General features: G+C 39.1%; 1 protein-coding gene across 1 annotated transcript in view; it reads left to right on the top strand.

Moving 5' to 3' along the window:
* Positions 1-2,203: 2,203 nt before the first annotated feature.
* The window catches only part of LOC105990051 (transmembrane protein FLJ37396), a 70,276-nt gene continuing 51,396 nt past the window's right edge, over positions 2,204-21,083 (top strand). The window contains exons 1-10 of the mRNA XM_013022367.1: positions 2,204-2,340; positions 6,465-6,537; positions 6,769-6,879; positions 9,999-10,112; positions 10,861-11,055; positions 11,968-12,121; positions 13,466-13,623; positions 16,799-16,951; positions 19,271-19,372; positions 20,038-20,199. Of these exons, the coding sequence (XP_012877821.1) occupies positions 2,204-2,340; positions 6,465-6,537; positions 6,769-6,879; positions 9,999-10,112; positions 10,861-11,055; positions 11,968-12,121; positions 13,466-13,623; positions 16,799-16,951; positions 19,271-19,372; positions 20,038-20,199 (1,359 nt within the window). The remainder of the gene's footprint in view (positions 2,341-6,464; positions 6,538-6,768; positions 6,880-9,998; positions 10,113-10,860; positions 11,056-11,967; positions 12,122-13,465; positions 13,624-16,798; positions 16,952-19,270; positions 19,373-20,037; positions 20,200-21,083) is intronic.

Raw genomic sequence — 21,083 nt, 5'->3', positions numbered from 1 at the left:
CTGAACACTACAAAACTGCTCAAACTCACCATAGTATCTTTTAGAGTGAAAATTTTACTTTAACACAAAATATTTTTATAATCAATAGTAAACATATATACCTTTTTTTTTAGTTGGTTGTAGGGCTTAAACTCTGGGCCTGGAAGCTGTCCCTGAGTTCGTCAGCTCAAGGTTAGCACTCTACTACTTGAGCCACAGCACCACTTCTGACTTTTTCTGTTTACATAGTGCTGAGGAATTGAACCCAGGGCCTCTTACATGCAAGGCAAGAACTCTACCCTTGAACTACCTTCCCAGCCCCATATATATACCTTAAAAAAACACTACTGAAGTTTCTGAGACTGAAGTTAGACCCATTGGTTGTTCTAACACACAGTAGGTACTCAATAAATATCCTATTTCCCCACCCCTAACACACAAGTAAACTATTTGTCTCAGCAGCCCTTCTCGCCTCTTGAGTTAGATCTATTTCAGTACAGTTGTCAAGAGCAACTTGTCTTTTTCTGTGCACTGTACTTGACTACATAGCAGAAGAAACGATTCAGGATTAAGTGTTCCTAATTCTGAGCTATGAAGTGTTGAAAGTGATGGGGAAGGAAAGGCAGAATGTGGTTCCTCAGGGAGAAGAACCAGCCAGTCTGTTGCTGCCTTTCTTGGCTGCTAGTTGGAATGCAGCCATAGGGGCAGCTGTTTAACTGTTTGCCCAACTGGAAAGAACACTGCCAAGTAACAAATATCTTTCATAACAACATTTGACTTTGGCTAAGAACAATAATAGTGAAATTTATTAAGCTCCAGAAGTGCCAAATGTGGCAGATTTATTACTCGGCAGGTTCTCAACCTAGTCTGCACATAGATGATCATTATCATTTGTAATATTTATTTAAAAGAATAAATGGGCTTCCCAAGGAAGTTTGTACAAAACACACCCACAACTTAATTATTTCTTTTTTTTGGGGGGGGAGGTCCGGTCATGGGGCCTGAACTCTGGGCCTGCGCGCTGTCCCTCAGCTCTTCAGCTCAAGGCTAGCGCTCTACCACTTGAGCCACAGCGCCACTTCCGGCTTTTTTCTTTTTGTTTATGTGGTGCTGAGGAATTGAACCCAGGGCCTCATGCATGCAAGGCAAGCGCTCTGCCACTGAGCCACCTTCCCAGCCCTAATTATTCCTTAAAAAGGTAGAGGATTAGCTTGAGAAAAGGAAGTGTCTCTGAGAGGAACAATGAAAACACAGAAATGTCAGGGGGAGAAAATATTTATGTATTTTAAATTTCTGCAATAGTAAGAGTGACATATCTCCTATTTTTCCAGGAAAATGCGGGCAGCAGAAACAGGTGCTAAACCTCCTACAAAACTCATGGGTGCCAGCACTCATAGGCTATACTGGCACTCTATGTTGTTAAATAGAATATCGATGCAAAGTACTTAATAATTGTGTTGAATTGACTGTGAACCAGATATAGGAGATATATGTAGGAAATTACCAACTATCTTTACTTAGTGTTAAAAATGAGTGTGTGGAATGTAGGCAGTCAAAATTGCACACACTATTAAATAAGCATAATTTAAAAATTTATTGTAAAGGTGTTATACAGAGGGATTACAGTTACATGTCAGGTAACAAGTACATTTCTTTTGAACCGTATCACTCTCTCTCTCATCTTCTCCCAGTTTTTCTCCTCCCGACCCTTCTGAATTAGTATAATTTTCTTCCAAGTCTGAATGTACATGGGTTATGATCATGTTAAAACACTCCATCCCTACTCTAGGGTGTATGAAGAGATCCTGAACACAGTGGTGTTTGTCCCCTGAAGTCAGCAATAACTGCCAGTCAGCATTCAGTGTATGATCCGTACAATCAATTGGGAAGACAGGAGGAACAAGAAGTTTGTACTCTTATTTAATAACCCCCCAACACCAGTCAAAGCTGGGACAGGGACATTTTTTGAAGATGAAACAGGCTGCACGAAGCCACCATCAATATGTATTCTAACCTACTTTTTTTCTACTCTTTACCCAGTGATAATTAAAACTGTTTAATTTGGCTGTTCCTTTAAGTTACAAAATCATACATTTCCACAAAGTTGATGAGATTTCTCTTGGAAAAAGATAAAAGTCTCACATCCCAAGTAAAAGTCTCCAAGGAAGTTAATAAGCTTTGTGTTTTTTTTTCAAGGATAAGGACAAAACAGCCAATGCTCATCATGGATAAAGTTTATAAAATCACTTCCACAGAAAGGACCCGGCTGTTAGAAAGAGAGCTGGCTATACAATTGAGTGAGCTGAGGTCTGAGATAGAAGAACAGAGGGTCCTTCCAGGAATGGCTCACCAAGCTTACAGGTAAGGAGCGACAGTGAGAAGCCATGGTCTTCCACAGCTTCACCACCCACTCACCCCATGATTTCCTTCAGGCCTCTTCTGTTTTTACATGGACAATTGACATTGTCTCCAGTTCAGAAAAACAGTATACAACAGCTCTTTGAGGATCTTCTTTCTCCCATCCAAGTACTAATTAGGTCCAATCTCACTTAGCTTCCAAGATTAGAAAAGATGAAGTACATTTGGGGTTTTAGGGCCACAAACCAGGTGCCTTTCCCAATCTGAATACTGCCTCTAAGATCATCCTGTACTTCTAGACACATGAAGAATTGAGGCAATGTCTTACTAAAAGTGGAAAGAACGCTTTTACATAATATACTTTAAAAAAGGAGATCTCATTTTACTACTCTGTGTGTGTTGTAATTTCATGTTTGTTTTAAAAATAGTGTGGAAAAAAGGTATCACAAACTGTTAATAGGACCTTACTTTTTGGACGTAGAATTAGAAAAGTAAAATAAGAAGAGATATAAAGTTTTAAGTTTTATATTCTAGTTCTTCCTAGCAGTTTTCCTATGAACAATATTGCCATTATTATTATTATTATTATTATTATTAATGTACTGGAGTTTAAACTCAGAACCTCTCACCTTCTTGCTCACTCTGCTGGTGCTCTATCACTTGATTCATGAAGCTAACATGGCTTTTGCTGGTTTTTTTAGAGCTGGAGTCTCATGGACTTTTCTACCTGGGCTGGCTTTGAATCATTATTATCTTCTAGATCTTAGACCTTATAATATTTAATTCAATTTGAACTTAAAGTTTTGGTGAGATATTTAAAAACTGAAATAATGACTTCTGGGCAAGGAAGTTCTACTAAGAGCTCATTAGTAGGTAAATACTGCATTCATCACTACCAAGTTCCTAGAGTCAGGGTAGCCAGTTCAGCCCCTAAATGAGTTTCCTAACCCAGATCTTTGTGTCTTGACTTTTTGTTTCATTCAAAATGAGAATACTGTTGGGCTGAGCAGACAAAATGGTGCTTGGGAGGGGTGAGGAGAGAAGATACGAGAAAGTTACAGTAACCAAGTGAATTTGTATTTTATTCCAAAGATAATTCTGAACATCTTGGGATGTTTTGTAATAAGCTTTAAAAACTATTGAAAATAAGAACATGGGCTGAGTGATAAGATAGAAAGATCACAAAACTATGAAAGTCATAATTTCAACTTAGGTTTATTTGAAAAATGAACTTAAAAATGTCCTTTTCTTACTTCATAAGGTTGTAAGGATCAAATGATGTAATACATGTTAAAGCATTTTGAAAATTAGAAAATACTATGCAAAGACCAGCATTGATGTTATTGTAACTTACATGTCAAAGTGTCAAGACAACCAATACTTAATATATATCAAAGAATATACATTATGATAATAAAAGCTTTAGGGGCTGGGGAGGTGGCTCAGTGGTAAAGTGCTTGCCTTGTATGCATGAGGCCCTGAGTTTGATTCCTCAGCACCACATAAGCAGAAAAAGCTGGAAGTGGTGCTATGGCTCAAGTGATAGAGTGGTAGCCTTGAGCTGAAGAGCAGAGGGACAGTGTCCAGGCCCAGAGTTCAGGCCCCATGACCAACCAAAAAAAAAAAAAAGAATTAAAAATAAATAAAAGCTTTATACCTGGGTATGTGATGGTGCACTCTAATAATCCCAGCACTCAGGAATCCAAAGCAGAAAGATCTCCAATTCAAGGTCAATCTGGGCTATATAGCAAGCTCCAGACCACCCTAGGTTACATAGTGAAACCCCTTTTTGGAAGAGAAGGAAGGAAGGAAAGAAGGAAAGAAGGAAGGAAGGAAGGAAGGAGGGAGGGAGGGAGGGAGGGAGGGAGGGAGGAAGGTTGGCTTCTGAAAGCTCTTTTATAACACATGCACATGACAGGACATCACAGATACTCTTATTTTAATCCTCCCTCAAAATGCTAAACACTGCAGCCACTTGGGATAATCCAAATTCCAACACTTAAGCACTTTCTGTTTGCCAAGTGCTTTGCTGGGTTCTAGAGTCCAAGGAAAACACAAATATTCACTATTCACTTCTGAAAATCACTTAAGCATGCTTATTGCCCATTAGACTTAAAATTCTTTCTTTCTTTCTTTCTTTCTTTCTTTCTTTCTTTCTTTCTTTCTTTCTTTCTTTCTTTCTTCCTTCCTTCCTCCCTCCCTCCCTCCATCCCTCTCTCTCTCTCTCTCTCTCTCTTTCTTTCTTTTTTCTTTCTTTGCTATGGTTACAGATTTATAACACTTGCTGAATGAATAAGTGAATGGGTGTATATCACATGAGTTATGCTTGCTGAACATCCGAGTGAACCCCTTTTTTGTGGGCTAAAGTACACATAATTTATGTTCACCAGCTTCTTTTAGGTCATTTATAGGTACTTGGAGGTTACTGAGAAGAAAGAGAGAGAGAAAGTTGAATGGCCAAGCCTGTGACCCTGCCCTGTTTCCCAGCCTGCCAAACTCAAGGAGACAAGAGCTCAAAGGAAATGTTATGCTTTCCTACCTGCCTACCTAATAGATGAGACCCTTTCTGGCTGGTTACTCCTTCTCTATCTCCATAAGGCTGCAGCTATGACACAGTATTATATCATGTATATATCTTTGTTTCACTGATGTTTTTACCTCCAAGGCCCTTCCTGGGCTTATCTCCTGCTTTTTACATATAAGCCAAGTTCTGAGGAAAGAGGAAAGAGGTATGTGATGCATTCTGAGAGGAAATCTGACCAAGTGTCTAAAGGAATTGTTTAGGATTATGTGGCTAAAGGATCTTCTAAAAATCTAACGGTGTTTTTGTTTTTCTTTGTTTTTGTTTTTGCTATTACTGTTGATTTGTTTGGTTTTGCTTTTTGAGGTCTAGTTGTGGGATCTTGTGCATGCTGAGCAAGTGTTCTAACTACTGAGCTACACTCCAGATTCCTAGAGCAATTTTAACTTTACCACTTGCTAGCAAGCATACAAACTCACAGTGTATTTTGTTTTGTTTTGTTTTGCCAGTCATAGGGCTTGAACTCAGGGCCTGGGCACTGTCCCTGAGCTTCTTTTTGCTCAAGTTTAGCACTCTACCACTTCAGCCACAGAACCACTTCCAGCCTTTTCTGTGTATGTGGTACTGAGGAATCAAACTCAGGGTTTCATGCATGCTAGGCAAGCACTCCACCACTGAGCCACATTCCCAGCCCTCACAGCATATTTTAAAATATCTGTGGGGACTGACAGGGTCATGTGAAAATGTTATCTAAATTTCACTGCCTACACACTCCCCTTAAAAATTTTCTAGGCAGTCAACCTGTCACATGTGTTGGAGAACTTTGTTGTGACTCCTTTGCCATTGGCTGTCCAATCCCATCTTGAAAAGCTGACATCTGTGTTAGGGATGCTTTTCCTTGGGGCTCCCAACACTGCCAAATCTTGGTTTAGCTTAAGCCAAATGTGGAAAGCTCTCTTCTTCCTGGCCCAGAATTCCACCCCTTTCTGGGACCCCCATAGCTTTTTCTGGGGACGTCAGCTTCCAGGGAGAACAAATATCTGGGCCTGGGAGGTTGCTAGCACTTTTGTCACATACCTTCCTGCCAGGATTGTGGCAGAAACTTTGGTTCAAATAATTTTAAAGTATGTTCTATTTAATGTTTAAGGAACATTTTCACTCCCAGGTAACCCAGCAAGTACAATAAAAAAAAAATCTTGTCTAAATTACAAGATCCTAATTTTATATGGAAGGTGGGGGAGTGGGCAAGGTTTGATAAACCCAGAGAGATACAGTAATCAAAGGGAATACCAGCAGTGAACATAAAAGTCTTCACTTGTGGCCCTCTGTTTTCTGGAGTAGGAAATGGTGAGATAAAGCAAAGTGGAAGGAAAGACTGTGTGAGGCAAAGAAGAGAGAAATTGGCAAACATCAGGTATATCAAAGAAAGATTCCAATTACGACAGAACAGTAGGGTTTTTATATGGCCACAATACTCCAGTAGAATGTGATATATTTATTCAGAAATGAGAAGTTGGGAAGAGTCACACGTTAATCGAGCCTGACTATAATTTGGTCTTTACAGCTTTCTATAATTACAGCTTCTATTCCATCTGTCTTTCTGCAGTTCGGTTCCAATACCAAAGGATATTCCTTACTTTAGAAGAGAAAGGGAACTGACACTGAGGAAAATTTTACAGGTGAGAGAGCCAGCCATTTCAAGTTTATTAACTTGGAAACTTCTAGCAAGAGAAGATTAATTTACCTTTTTTTTGTAAGCAGTTGATGTTATTAGCAATGGATATGAGAACAAAGGATACAAACACCTTAATTCTAGATAACTGCAGGCTACGATTTCCTTGGAAAAACCTGATATTTGAGATTTTATGGTTTCTTCATTTGTAATGTTAAAACTAGTTCTTTGTGTTTAGGTGCCCGAGTCGAAGCCGTTTGTAATTCAGGCAGATGTCATGCAGAGGGAGCTAGAGAGCTGCCTAAGAAGAGAGTACACCCCTGAAAACTTACCTTTGCTTTTGTTGCAGGTAAGAGTAATTGTGAAACTTGAATTTAATAGAAACCTGTAAACAAGTTAGCCTCATGGTATATTCTCTGTCCAGGGTAAATTCTTTTATACATGAGTAGTTTGTAGAACTTAGTGTGAATACTGTTCTTTATTAGAGCTTTATCATAGTTTAAAATCACTGAACACTTGACTTTTTACTGGTATTATGTAGCAATAGAATGTCGATGACAGTCCTAACCTTCCAAAGTTACTAGAGCATTTAAGGAAAGCAGTTCTGGGAATATTTTTAGGACAATAACTATAAACCAAATAGGTTTTTTTAGGGCTGGGAAGGTGGCTCAGTGGTAGAGCGCTTGCCTTGCATGCATGAGGCCCTGGGTTCGATTCCTCAGCACCATATAAGCAAAAAGAAAAAAGCCAGAAGTGGCACTGTGGCTCAAGTGGTAGAGCTAGCCTTGAGCTGAAGAGCTGAGGGACAGCACCCAAGCCCAGAGTTCAGGCCCCATGACCGGAACCCCCCAAAATATAGGTTTTTAAAAATAGTATTATTGCAATATTACAGTAAAATTTATTTTAAAAAATTACTTAGATATCTACCAATAAAGCAGTCAAGTAAAACAGTGAAAACAGTGCTGTACAGTTGGAACGGTAGAGCACAAGCCAATGAGCGAAAGCATCAAGTACCAAGATCAAGTATCAATTTTGGACCCCCACCCTCCAAAAAAACCCAAACAAAACAATGAAAACAATAAAACTTATTCTATCTACCTTTAAACATATTTTAGAGTAAAAATATTTTATGGAATATTAATTAAAATTTAATGTGTACTAGGGAGAGAAGTAGAGAGGGGACAAGGGAGAAAAAGAAAAAGAAGTAGAGAATGGTCCAAAATGTATAGAAGAATTACAATTATTATTTGGTGGTGGGATAATGAGTTTCCTCTTCCTACTTTTATATATTTTTCTAAAATGTATAAAATCGTATACTATTTCATTTTTAAAATTAAAAATAATTAAAATTCCTTGCTCCTGTTAAAACCATTTTGGAGTGTTTAGAATTACGGTGCTATCTCTCATCTGCCACACAAATTGGCTCTCTAACAACTAGTTAGCCATAAACTACTCCAAAGAAACAAAAGAAATTGAAATTCTATTTGCAAGTCAAATTTTTGCCATTGTCTTCATTTAGAATTCTCCCTCCCTATCATTTATTTTCTGACATTCTTTGTTTCTTTCTCTTTTTCTGGCATTTTTCATTCTTTGGGTTTATCAATGGTTCTCAGTAGAGAGACTGAGTGGAAAGATAGAATAGAGACATTGTTTCTAAGGGACACAGGACAGGATCTTTGTAGTTCTGGTCTCACAGTGTTTGTTGTTCTATAAAAAATATTTTCCTTTTATTTTAGAAAGCTATTTTTTGCTCAATACAATATTGTGAGCGGGTATTTTTTTTCCCCTTTCATTACTTTAAAAGTGTTTCTTCATTCTCTGGCTTGCAGACCTTCTATTCCTGAACATCTCTGACTATCTTTAAGCTATGCTTTTAACTATTTTGAGCAATATTGTTATGATATATTATTTATACTGTTATTATAATGTACATTTGTTGGGGTTTTCTTTGTGATTCTTTGTTTGGATTTGGTTGAACCCTAGGACTGTAGGTTTATTGTTTTGATTATGTTTTGAAACATTTCAATCATTATTTCTTCAGGTGATGGGAATTAGTGGTATAACTAAGCAGTATTTAGTATGCTCAAGGCCCTAATTTTGATCCCTAGCACTAAAACCTCATGTTTATTTATTTTTGTATGAATCCTATTTCTTTGGTATGAAAAGACATATATATATATATATATATTTGTGTGTATATGTATATATACATATATACACTTATGAATAAATGTATATATGAATATATAGATATATTTCTGTGCTATTCCAGGGGCTTGAAATCATGGCCTGAGCATTACTGTCCATAATTCTTTTTTGCTCAAAGCTATTGCTCTACCACTTGAGGCATAGCTTCACTTTCAGCTTTTTTCCTAGTAAATTGGAAATTAGTTTCTTACAGACTTTCCTGCCCAGGATGGCTTTGAATGAGATCCTTAGTTCTCAGCCTCTTCAGTAGCTAGAATTACAGGCATGAGCCATCAGCACCTGGCTTTTATTTCAACTTTTAATATAAAATTTTAAGCTCAATCCCTGAGTCCCTTCAGATCAAGGATAGCACACTACCACTTAAGCCATAGTACCACTTCCAGCCTTTTCTGTTTATGTGGTTCTGAGGAATTGAACCCAGGGCTTCATGCATGTGAGGCAAGCACTCTACCACTCAGCCATCTTCCTAGTCCTGACTTTTCATTTCTGTATTTTAAATCTTTCCTCTAGGGCTAGGAAAGTGGCTTAGTGATACCTAGCATGCATGAAGCCCTGGGTTCGATTCCTCAGCACCACATAAAAGGCCAGAAGTGGTACTGTAGCTCAAGTGGTAGAGCGCTAGCTTTCAGCACAAAAGCTCAGGGACAGTGCCCACGCCCTAAGTTCAAGCCCCAGGACTGTCAAAGAAAACACTTTGCTCTAGCCTACAGAAACAACAAAGCTTTTCTCCAAAAAGACTGTTCCCCAAATCTGTAGCCCCTAAGAGTTATACTCCTCCATACTTATTAAGGGTGTTAATATCTAGAGACTCTTTCAGTTTGTCTGCTTCCCTGTTCCTGAAACAATGCTAAAGCTGGGCTGGGTGCTGCTGGTCCATACCTGTAATCCTGGCTACTTAGGCTGAAATGTTTCAAAGCCAGCCCTGGCAGAAAACTCCATGATTCTTACCTCCAATAAATGACAGCCTTTTATATCATGAAAAAAAAATGTAAGCTCAATGTTCGACAATTTGATAGATCTTAATTTTACTGCTAAAAGCTGTTCAGTAACTAACAATCAAGTTTACAATATTACGTGACCAGAGAACATCAAGCTTTCAAAATATTTGACTTATTGATGGTGTTTTGAGCCAGACTTATTAATTTTATCCTCTTCATGTGGAAAATCACTTTTTTCCAGAAAGTATTTTCTTATTTCTAGTGTTCTTAAGTCTTCTTACCATAATTATATTCTAAATGCTTCTTTTTGTTGTTGTTAAAGTATTACACGGAGAGAAGTATGCAGCTGGTCCAGAGTAAATATTTACACATGCTTAGGTGGAGGAGGTTTTGCCAGCACAGTAAGACCATGGAACAACTGTATCCTCTTTACAAGGTATGAGGCCCAGGAACAGAACCTGAGGCTAATTTTTTTTAATGAAACAAAATGATTAATAAGCTTGTTTTTGTTGTTTTGGTGTCACTGGGGTTTGAACTCAGAATCTTGCGCTTTCTGGGCTGGTAAGACAGAAAACTACTACCTGTTCTGCCAGTATTCTTTTTTCTTTTTAATTCTTTCCTTTTTTTCCAATCCTAGAGCTTGAACTCAGGGCTTGGATGCTGTCTCTGAGCTTCTTTTTTTCAAGGCTTGCACTCTACTACTTGAGCCACAGCTCCACTTTTGCCTTTTTCTTTTGATAGTCTATTGGAGATAAGAGTCTCACCAACTTTCCTGACCAGGCTGGCTTCAAACTATAATCCTCAGAGCTCAGCCCTAAGTAGCTAGGATTACAAGTGTGAGCCACTGGAACCGGGTGAAAGTTTCCTAATGAGATTTGAAGGAAGTTTTACATGATAGTACAAGGATTTTCCTTTATAGATTGGCCTTCTCTAATATAAACAGAAAAGCTCAGAAGCTGATTCCAATTACTAAACGTCCTTAGACAAATGATTATATTTGGAGTATCTTTCCTTCAAAGTCCTAAAAACATGACCTTGTTCATCAAATTGAGAATATGGAACTTCAGGATTCCACAAATCTACTATTTGGCTCTCCAACAGCAATACCCCATGCTTGGAAGTAAATGATACAGGGAATAAGTCTTGACAATAATCAAGGTCTGTGTTGTATCTCTGTTAAATAGAAACAAGTCAGCTACATTCTTCAGGAATACAACGATGCGGTTCAGAGAGCAGAAAGATTATCTGTTGCTCGAGAAAACTTCCTTATGGGAAAAAACCACCCTCCTCATTTAGTGACGCAGGAAGATCTGACCATTTACACCAGGTGGCTAGTATGTCACCTACACTCCCTCAGGGCTATTCACCAGTACCTTCAAGTAAGTGAAATACAACTTATGTTCTGCTATGGTGCCCTCCAAGCTATGGCTAGCTATGTTGTTTTCTCACACTTGTTGCCTGGTTTTGGATTGCGACTGTCTATAATCTACCTGCCCTACAAACAATAGGATGTGTGGTTTGTTTTGTGGTTTGTTCAACTTCATAGTCACTCTATAAGTTCTTGGTTCTTGTTTTCATTACCTTCAGGATTTATGCTCTTCAGTTTAGATCCACTTGTTTATTCAGCATTTTCTAGTGGTCTACGTCCTAAAGACTTGTCCTAGGCCTAGCAGTGTCTTTGCTGCTAAGTAACTAGGTCTCAGGCTTCAGGAAAAGGGGCAAATAAATTTTATCTGCAATAAGATGCCATACCAAAAAGAAGACACTCAGGGAAGAACAGAATAATAGAGAGAGGCTCTAGTTCAGGGTTGGAGGATCATGAAGGAGTGACATGAAAGAGTAACACAATCATGTTTCTGTTTTAAGAGGTTATTCTTCATCTACCTAAATCTTTTCTCACTCCTTTTCCCTTCTGTCTCAGTGGCACTACTATTTCCTGGGTTCTCCAAACCAGAAATCTGGCCATCACCTGACTTTATCCCCTTCCTACCTGCAGTGAGTCACATGCTGGTATAAACATTTGCATATGAATCTGGGTCCTCCACTCAACTGAGAACTCCTGGAGGTTTTGGTCTAATTCTTCACGTTCTTGGCATGACATACAGTGCCTTGTCCATTTTGTGTGAATGGCCAACATAGACCTGGTTGAAGGTTCAGGTCACACAGAATTGATAAGAGCAGTAGATCTCCAAGCTCCAACCTTTATCAGTGGGCAGACCACTAAGGTTCCACTCCTTCCTTCCTCCTCTATGAGAATCAGGCTGATGTCATCAGGTTATGTTCTTCTTTAGACCCTCCAGTACTTACCCATCTCTAAAGTGCTGAGTCTCTCTGACAACAAAATCCCTGAAGTTGAGCAGGAAAATGAGGATGTCTGTGTCAATGACAGCAGCTCCAACCTCCAGGATTCTGCACCTCCTGACCCTAAGGATGCCAATGTTTCAGGTAAGAACTCCATTTCTTTCTGCTAAGCTAATATGGAGAAAAGAGGATTGTGATGTGGATATGCTGTTTTGTCCTATGATCTTCTTGAAACTTTTCTACCTACCAAAAAGTTATACCTTGTCAATAAAGTATTAATTTAATACCATGTAAACTTAATATTACTATTTCCTGAAAAATATAACTACTTCCTTTAGATACTGTGCATGTATGTGTGTGTATATCCATCTGTGTGTATGTGTGTGTGTGTGTGTGTGTGTGTGTGAGCCAGCACTGGAACTTAAACTTAGGACCTTGCACTCTTGCTTATCTTTACTGCTCAAAGCTAGTGCTCTACTACTGGAGCCAGAGCTCCACTTCTGACTTTTTGCTGGTTAGTTGAAATAAGAATCTCTCAGATTTATTGGCTTTGAACCCTGATTCTTGGATCTCAGCCTCCTGAGTAGCTAGGAATACAGACATGTGCTACATATACAGGCTCCTTTAGATAGTTTTAACTTTAAAACTTTAAAACTAGCAAATTAAGAGTCTGTGGAAAAGACTTGAAGCCAGCAGTTCTAGTATCTTTCTACTGTGGCTTCATCTGGGACCATATTTATCTCCTTGAGTCTCAGTTTAGTCATCTCCATAAAGAACCTTTCAGATTAAGTAATTTCTAAGTTTCCTTCCCCAGTTCTTGTTTTTGGTTTTCTTTTTTTGACGACAAAGTCTCACTATGTATATCCCAGTCTGGGCTCAAACTCCCCATCCTCCTACCTCAGCCTTCTCAGTGCTAGGATTTATAGGCATATGTTACCAGTTTTAATATCACACAATTCCAAAAGAATTTCCTCCTCAAAGCTAATTTCCTTTTAAAATCTGTTCATTGTTGCTTGGGATGTGTACAGTGTTACAGGAGCTCAAGGTATGACCTTGTCACCTAGAGAGGCAGCCAACTTCAATTGGGGGGACCTAGGAAGGTTTCATGGAGGGGAGGAGTTGGCCAGGTGAAAGTAAGCTGAAACTCTCACCATCTTTAACTTTGCTGGTTAATTTGTAAATAGTAGAATTCATGTACCAGAAAGGACTATGGGCAAGTCTGCTCTGTAGTAGGTCTGTTGTGTTTCTCTTGAAGGCTGAGGATAGTGAGGAGTCTTTGCACTCTCCCATAGAAAACACAGCCCCGAGGACTTGTTGCCATGTCTAGCCAGGTATAGCTCAGACTATAAAGTAGTGGCCCAGAAGGTTGGATAACAATGGTTTCCATCACAGAAGAGGGTCTACCTCTAGCCATCTTAATGGATACTCTGCCATCTTTCCCTTTGGTGTTTATTGATATTCATGCTCTTAAATTTGGATTTTTTTCAGGTCCAAAGAAGACACATACTGCTTTCAATTTACCCCAGCACACAACAGACACTCAAGAACTAAAACCTCAACTGGGGCTTCTGCTCTCCCATTTCTGCATTCCATATGACCTGCAGGAGCTAAAGGACTCTGCTAAGGAAATGGAGCTTTTTTCCTTGGTACTTGGTACACTCTTTCTTAATGCAAATATAAATGCCCATAAAAGAAAACACTAGCACTTGCCATCAAATTGCATATTTCTTCTGCCAACATTTGTTCTGACAGTATTAAGATCAAACAGTATTAAATGACATCTAGATTAGCAGTTAGGAGCAACTTCATTTCCGTGAGAGTAATAAGACTCTCCAATAGTGAACCCAGAGGGATTGTGGGATTTGTTTTTCTGTAGAATTTAAAGACGAGGGGAAGCTGGGGCGCAGGTGGCTCGCGCCTTAAACCTAGCTACTCACATGGCTGAGATCTGAGGATCGTGGTTCAAAGCTAGCCCGGGCAGGAAAGTCCGTGAGACTCTTATCTCCAATAAACCACTAGAGGAAGTGGCGCTGTGGCTCAAGAGATAGAGCGCTTGCCTTGAGCTGAAGAGCGCAGGGACAGCGCCCAAGCCCAGAGTACCCCACGACCGACCAAAAAAAAAAAGGGGGGGGGAGGATACAGTTTATAGGAAATGATACAAATGTAGCAAGATTTGACAAACTTTTATGTCAGGGTTGTCCTGCTTTGAAAGCCCTCTGATTTTCAGAATGTGGTGCAATAGCTCTCCTGATTGCCAAAACATTTTACATTCAGTCAAGCATACATTTTGTAGTGATGGTTAGTCATGAAATGTCTGCTAAAAACAATACTTCCTTAAGACAAAAACAAACAATACATTGTCAAACACTATGTTAAAATGTGTTGCGGAGGCTGGGAAGGTGGCTCAGTGGTAGAGCGCTTGCTTTGCATGCATGAGGCCCTGGGTTTGATTCCTCAGCACTACATAAGCAAAAAAAGAAAAAAGCCAGAAGTGGTGCTGTGGCTCAAGCGGTAGAGCGCTAGCCTTGATCTGAAGAGCTGAGGGACAGCGCCCAGGACCAGAGTTCAGGCCCCACCACCGGATCCCCCCCCAAAAAAAATGTGTTGCAAAGGGAAAGTTAGACTGTGAGTAGAGAACTTTAAATTTAAAGTAACATATTTTCACCAAGAAATTTAAAAAACCAAGACATTTTGCTAGCTCTGGGTATCTATCAAGTCAAACTTTGCAGGTATGCTAATCCAAGCAGGCACAGATCTAATCTGAAAGTTTCTGAATGTTCTTTACTAAGAAGAGCCACCATGTCCTCTATCAAAATGGTCTGACCTCAAAGCTCACTAGCCCATTGCTGTTTTTATCTTTCATTTTCTTCCTTTGTCTTTTAAGAGTTACAATAGGGAGCTTTAGCATTGAACTCTGACTTCTGATTTTTATACACGTATTATCTGAAATGTTCATTGTGTTCTTAAGGTGATCAATAGCATTACAATATTACAATGTCACTTTCTCTCTCTCTCTCTCTCTTTGTGTGTATATACAGTCTCTATATTTAGGCACTGTTTTTTCTAGCACTTTGATACTCTAGAGCAGGTTCAACCATCTCTAGTCTGCAATCACCACCTGTTTTTCCAAAATTAAATTTTATTAGAATACAACTGTCTTAAACTGCTTAAACTACTATGACAAAAATACCATAAATTGGGTGGCTTTGTAATAATTTATTTCTTGAAAAGCTTCTGGAGGTTGAGAATTCCACAATCAAAGAAGGTTTGCTTTATGGCCTTCTTGTTATATCTTTACTTGGTAGAAGGGCAAGAGTCTCTCTGGGACTTCTTTTACAGACCACAAATTCTATCTCTGAGAACTAAAAACTTCCCAAAAGAAGCCCCATCTCCTAATACCATCTCCTTGGGCATTAGGATTTCAACACATGGGTTTTATGAAAACATAAATTCTCAAAGCATAGCATGAGCCTGCTCATTCATTAATGTATTCTCAGTGGCAGTTGGAGCAGCTGCATTAGAGATTTTGTGGTCTATAAAGGGTAAAATATTTACTATCTCACTGTAAGTAACTAAGTTTATAGCCCAGCCCTCATCCAGCATCTCTCACTGAACTTCCTACCTTGGAGGATACATTTTGAGCCTGTTCTGGGCAGTATGTTAACCACTAGCCACACACTATAATGTTACACACTCGAAATGCAGCCAGTACAACTGTGAGAGTAAATTTTTGTGCTTTTAATTTTAATTAATTCATAATTCAATATGAAATAGATACATGTAATTAAGGACATTAGACAGCATAGACTCAGAATTTCCTGTGTTGTCTGGAAGGATTCTCAGCTCTGAAATTCCCAGAGGTCTTTGTTGAAGTCATACTGTGATTAGTATTGTTGAGGTCTTGCTGCATAGGTATGTGTATATTTACCATTTTAGTCATTTTAAGTATACAGTTCAGTTGCATAAAGAACACTGATACTACCCAGGCACTGATGGCTCAAACCTGTAAGTCTAGTTACTTATGAGGCTGAAATTAGAGGATCAAAGTTTGAGATCAGCCCAGGCAGAAATGTTTGCTAGGCTCAGTCTCCATGCATATAGTCCAGCAACTATATGCATGGCTCAGGTCGTAGTGTACCAACATCAAATGTGTAAATCCCTGAATTCCAAACTCACAAAAGAAGAAATAAAATAAGAAAATAAAAGAGAAAGAATATTTCCATTGTTGTACAGCCATGACCATATAGTGAGGAAATCATGCTGCAGTATGGCCTTATACAATGATTGAGATGCCAACACAGGCCCAGTGGACTGGGCTCCCTGTGGAGAAGGAAGGAGGAAATGGAAGTTCTATCACAGGAAACTCTGTGGCCTTAATCTGAAAGTGAGAATGAAGGGAATGCAGCAAGGTACTAAAAAAGCAACATTTTAGTCAGGCTTCTGAGAGTAGATTTACTTAACCCTTAGTTTGTCTTGTTTATTTTGTGGTCAGAAAGTATGAATAGATTTCCAAAGATAGACAATTAACTTTTTACTTGTATTTAGACTTCAGCTGAGAATACCCATAAGTAACCATGTCAATATATTCCCAGTCTTCGAGCAGATCTTCAGAATAAGCAACACATGCAGTGAAGGTAATTTGCTGCCTGAAAACATGAGCCACACAGGTCTGTCCAGTCCAATTACTCTCACAGAGTCCTACTTTTTGGCTTAGTTTGACTCCAGAGCTATTGCAAAGGTAAACAGTAGCTGTTTTAGAAGTCACCCGTAATCACATTTTTTTTTTGTGGGCTTTCCTTCTCTCTTCTTAATCTTGTTTAGGTTTGCCAGAAATTCCAAAGTATCTTTGTGGAACAACAAAAAATGCAAACATTTCCAGACTATGACGCTGGGATAGCCAAAGCAGAGAATTTGGGTTTGTCAAGACCTTCCATGGCCCTGAAAAAGAAAGCCAACTGGATTTCCTTTATAAAGGTAAGGGAGCTCTGGAGACAGTCACCTGGCAGTGATATTATCAGCATCACAGAAACTTCCCTCCCACCAGGCCAGTCAACCTGACAGTATCTGTCTATCTGTCCCTATTATTTACTACTCAATGCTCTTAGCAAATCCTCTTCTAGGACCATGGGGTTCCCACCTGTCCCCAGGGGAGTCTGCTCAGAAAACCTTGCCTGTGTGCTGGCACCTCCCTACACTTTGCCCCCTCAGCTCTGTGCTGGAGGTAGCCATGCTAAACTGTCTTCTCTAGAAGTTCTCTGGACGGATATCTACATCTCCATTCTATGGGTCCAGACTTCCTTCTCAGATACTGAGCAAGAATAAAAACGGATACTTAAACATGTAATTGATTTTTGTAAACCAAACTTTTTAGTTAAAATTTATTGGTTACATATAGCATGAGGCACAGCGAGTCCTGGAAGTACACCACTCACAAGCAATACCTGAGCAGCAATTCAGTGAGATGATGTTAGGTAGTGCTAAGTACAAACACTCTCATTTTTAGAGAAATTTATGTTCTAGAAAGTAATCAGAAAGCTGGGTGCCAGTAGGTTATGCCTGTAATCCTTAGCTACTCAGGAGTCTTAGATCTGAGGATCATGGTTCAAAGCCGGCCCAGGCAGAAAAGTCCATGAGACTCCAAAAAACTACTCAGAAAAAGCTAAAGTGGTGCTGTAGCTCAAGTGGTAGAGTGCTAGCCTTGAGTACAAAGAGACTCGGGGACATAGACCAGGCCCTGAGTTTAAGCCCCAGGACCAGCACAAAACAAAAAAAAAAAAAAAAAAAAGAAAAGAAAAAGAAAAAGAAAGGAAGGAAGGAAGGAAGGAAGGAAGGAAGGAAGGAAGGAAAGGAGGGAGGGAGGGAAGGAAGGAAGAAAGAAGGAGAAAAGAAGTCATCAGGAACACTTGTTTACCAGATACAGAGTTGTTGTCCCTATGGGAAATGCAAGGCTAGATTCCTACGAATCTCTGTTTACAACATTCTTCAATACAGAGCCTTGTTTCATGTGTCTACCTGTTTAGATACCTTATTTGATATGTATGGATTGTTGATTTGTGCACACTGAACTCATGGCCAATAGCATAAGAACTTAGGTGCAAGTGAAGTTCATGTAACATTTTTTTCTAAGAAGCATGCCATATCCTTCTTTGTACTCTGGACATTAGCCAACAGTTAGCGTTTGCTTATGTTTCATTTTAACAGTGAAATAACCAACAAAAAGCATGAAAAATGTGGCTCTAAGTAAATCACATTGATACAGCCCTTTAACAAAAAAAAGGAAGGCAAAGCGTTCAGTCTTAACTGAGAGAGGACTCATTGTTCACCACTCCATGTGTGTCCGTGAATGGCCATGGAAGTTCTACCAGTATTGAATTTGGTTCTCAATCCAATCCCTTCTGAGCAGTAAACTGAAAGAAAGGAGAGAAATCAATGGGGTTTAAGCAAATAAGGTGGTTAGTAGAGAAAGAGCCAGATTTTTCTGTTTTTTGACAGAAAAAATAATAATCTGTTTTTATCCTTGACATCCAAACATGGTTATCAGGAAGTAATTGGGTATATAGCAGGCTAGAAAGTAAGGCTGAGGCAGAAATTCAAGGGTTTAAGAAATGTACTCGGGGCTGGGAAGGTGGCTCAGTGGTAGAGCACTTGCCTTGCATGCATGAGGCCCTGGGTTCGATTCCTCAGCACCACGTAAGCCGGAAAAAAAAAAAAGCCGCAAGTGGCACTGTGGCTCAAATGGTAGAGTGATTGCCTTGAACTGAAGAATTGAGGGACAGTGCCCAGGCCCAGAGTTCAGGCCCCACAACCGGACCCCCCCCAAAAAAAAGAAATGTACTCGTTATCTTGCCCATGTAATTGTAACTCCTCGGTATGGTATTCTCACAATAAAAAAAAGAAATCCAAGGGTTACCAGCATATTGATGGTATTTACAACCACAGAACTATTTTTTGAAATACAATGTGTTAATATGGAAGATGAAGCATCAGATGTAGCCCCATCGGAGTCTGTGGGTGGAATCTCTTTCTTTTGCTCCAAGAGTAAGGTGCAGTGTGCAAGCTGATAAGGTTAGGGTGCCTCCTTCTCACAGATCCTCTCACAGATAGCGCTTCTACATCAGCCAGGCCAAATACTAACACGAACTGCTGTCTTCTTCCATGGACCTTTGATCACATGCAGAGTCTTTCCAAAGCCTCACTCCATTACAGATGCCAGGCAGTACATAGGAGCTCCTTTTTGTTTGTGACTTTTGTAGAGAACCATTCTGTTAGGCTGTAACTTTCTTTGTCTACTAGATCAAGCCAAAATGTGATCCTTGGCAAAAGAAACTGTTGACTAAACTAAAGGATTGGAGAAGAATAGATGTACTAATGCAACTCCAAGCAAAGTTCTTGAAGGTAAGAAAATAACCATATTCTTGCTAAAAAATAATCTTTTTTAAAAAAGGAATATTCTTCCCTATTTATTTTGCTATTTCACTATGAAAAATTTTATTTGGAAAACAGGCATCAGTGGTTAATGCCTGTAGTCCTAGTTACTCAGAGAGGCTGAGGTGTGAATGATTAGAAGTTGAAGCCAGGGCAGAAAAGTCAGCTAGACTCCATTTCCAATTAACTAGCAAAGCTGGAGGTATGGGTCAAGCAAGCAAGCAAATGGGAAACTCTGAGTTCAAACCTTAGGACTGAGAAAAATAAATTTAAAACATTGAATTTTATAATCTAATTTAAATTAAATTAAATTTCAGTCTTTTATGGGTGAATAGTTTTAAAAGAAAAAGTTAAATGAAAGTTTCTTGCTTGCTCTAAAGTCAATTAACTTGTGATTTCACCTATGGGGATTGTCACAGAAATTTGAAAGAGATGCTATGTATATTTGAAAACTTATGATGATGAATGGATGAACATTTGGGTACTCATGATGTTGGAGTGCAGTTTTATTTTTAAATGAATAAGGTCCCACTTAGGGCTTCCTTCTTGCCTGTATGTATATGACTAAATTCTTGCTGAGGAGAAGGAAATCATGCTTCTAATAACTATTTCCTTTCCTTTCTGTTCTCTCTGAGATCTCTGACGCCAAGCGTGTAATGCAAGTGCTCCAGACTCATGCTGCAAAGACAGTTACACTGGCTTCACAGCACCTATCTTCCGTGCCTTCCCAGGGTTTACATCAGAGCAACTATGACCACATCTGGGAGAATATTTATAACAATATCAACCTCTATCAGGTACAGCAGAAAGACAAAACAAATACCTTTCTGTTATACTGAACATCTGGGTGCAATCCTTGGAACTTCACATGGAAAATTTTTTTTCAAGATACTCCCATTAAAAGCTCTATTATCGCTGGGCGCTGGTGGCTCACGCCTGTAATCCTAGCTACTCAGGAGGCTGAGATCTGAGGATCGAGGTTCAAAGCCAGCCCGGGCTGGAGAGACCGTGAGACTCCTATCTCCAATAAACCACCAGAAAGCCGGAAGTGGCGCTGTAGCTCAAGTGGTAGAGCGCTAGCCTTGAGCTGAAGAGCTGAGGGACAGTGCCCAGGCCCAGAGTTCAAGACCCATAACTGACCAAAAAAAAAAAAAGCTCTATTATCTTGCCAGGTTTATTTATATTTTTATAGTAAGCAATATTAAGTGCAAAACAAAAAGAGGATAGATAGTAGGACTATCCTCACAGGGATAGTCCTACTTGGAAAAACATCTTAAAGAACAAGGAATTGAGCCAGGCTTAAAGTAAGAAAAGGATTTTAGTCAGCAGTGGAAAGGAAAATATGGAACATATTTTAGGAGGAATAGTAGAGGAGATGCTATGTATGACACAGTTTGGATGGGTGGATGATTCTTGTAGAAATACAGTGAAACCTGGTGCTTTTTTAAGTAGAAGGGGGAGATAGGTTGCAAGTGCTCATTAATTTGAGACTAACCACTAATTATATTCTATGTATATATATATATATATATATATATATATATATATATATACACATAGAATAAGGCTCTTATGTCAACAAGGAGAAGTTTTATTTTATTTTTTACTCTCTTTAAGTAGTTGTATAAAGGGGTTTTAATTCAACATTTTCAGTTTATCAGTACAATGAATCTTGATCAAT

Source organism: Dipodomys ordii, unplaced genomic scaffold (assembly GCF_000151885.1).
Source record: "Dipodomys ordii isolate 6190 unplaced genomic scaffold, Dord_2.0 Scaffold62, whole genome shotgun sequence".
NCBI classification, from domain to species: Eukaryota; Metazoa; Chordata; class Mammalia; order Rodentia; family Heteromyidae; genus Dipodomys; species Dipodomys ordii.
The sequence above is the reverse complement of the archived record's forward strand: the minus strand, read 5'-3'. Positions and strand labels throughout refer to the sequence as shown.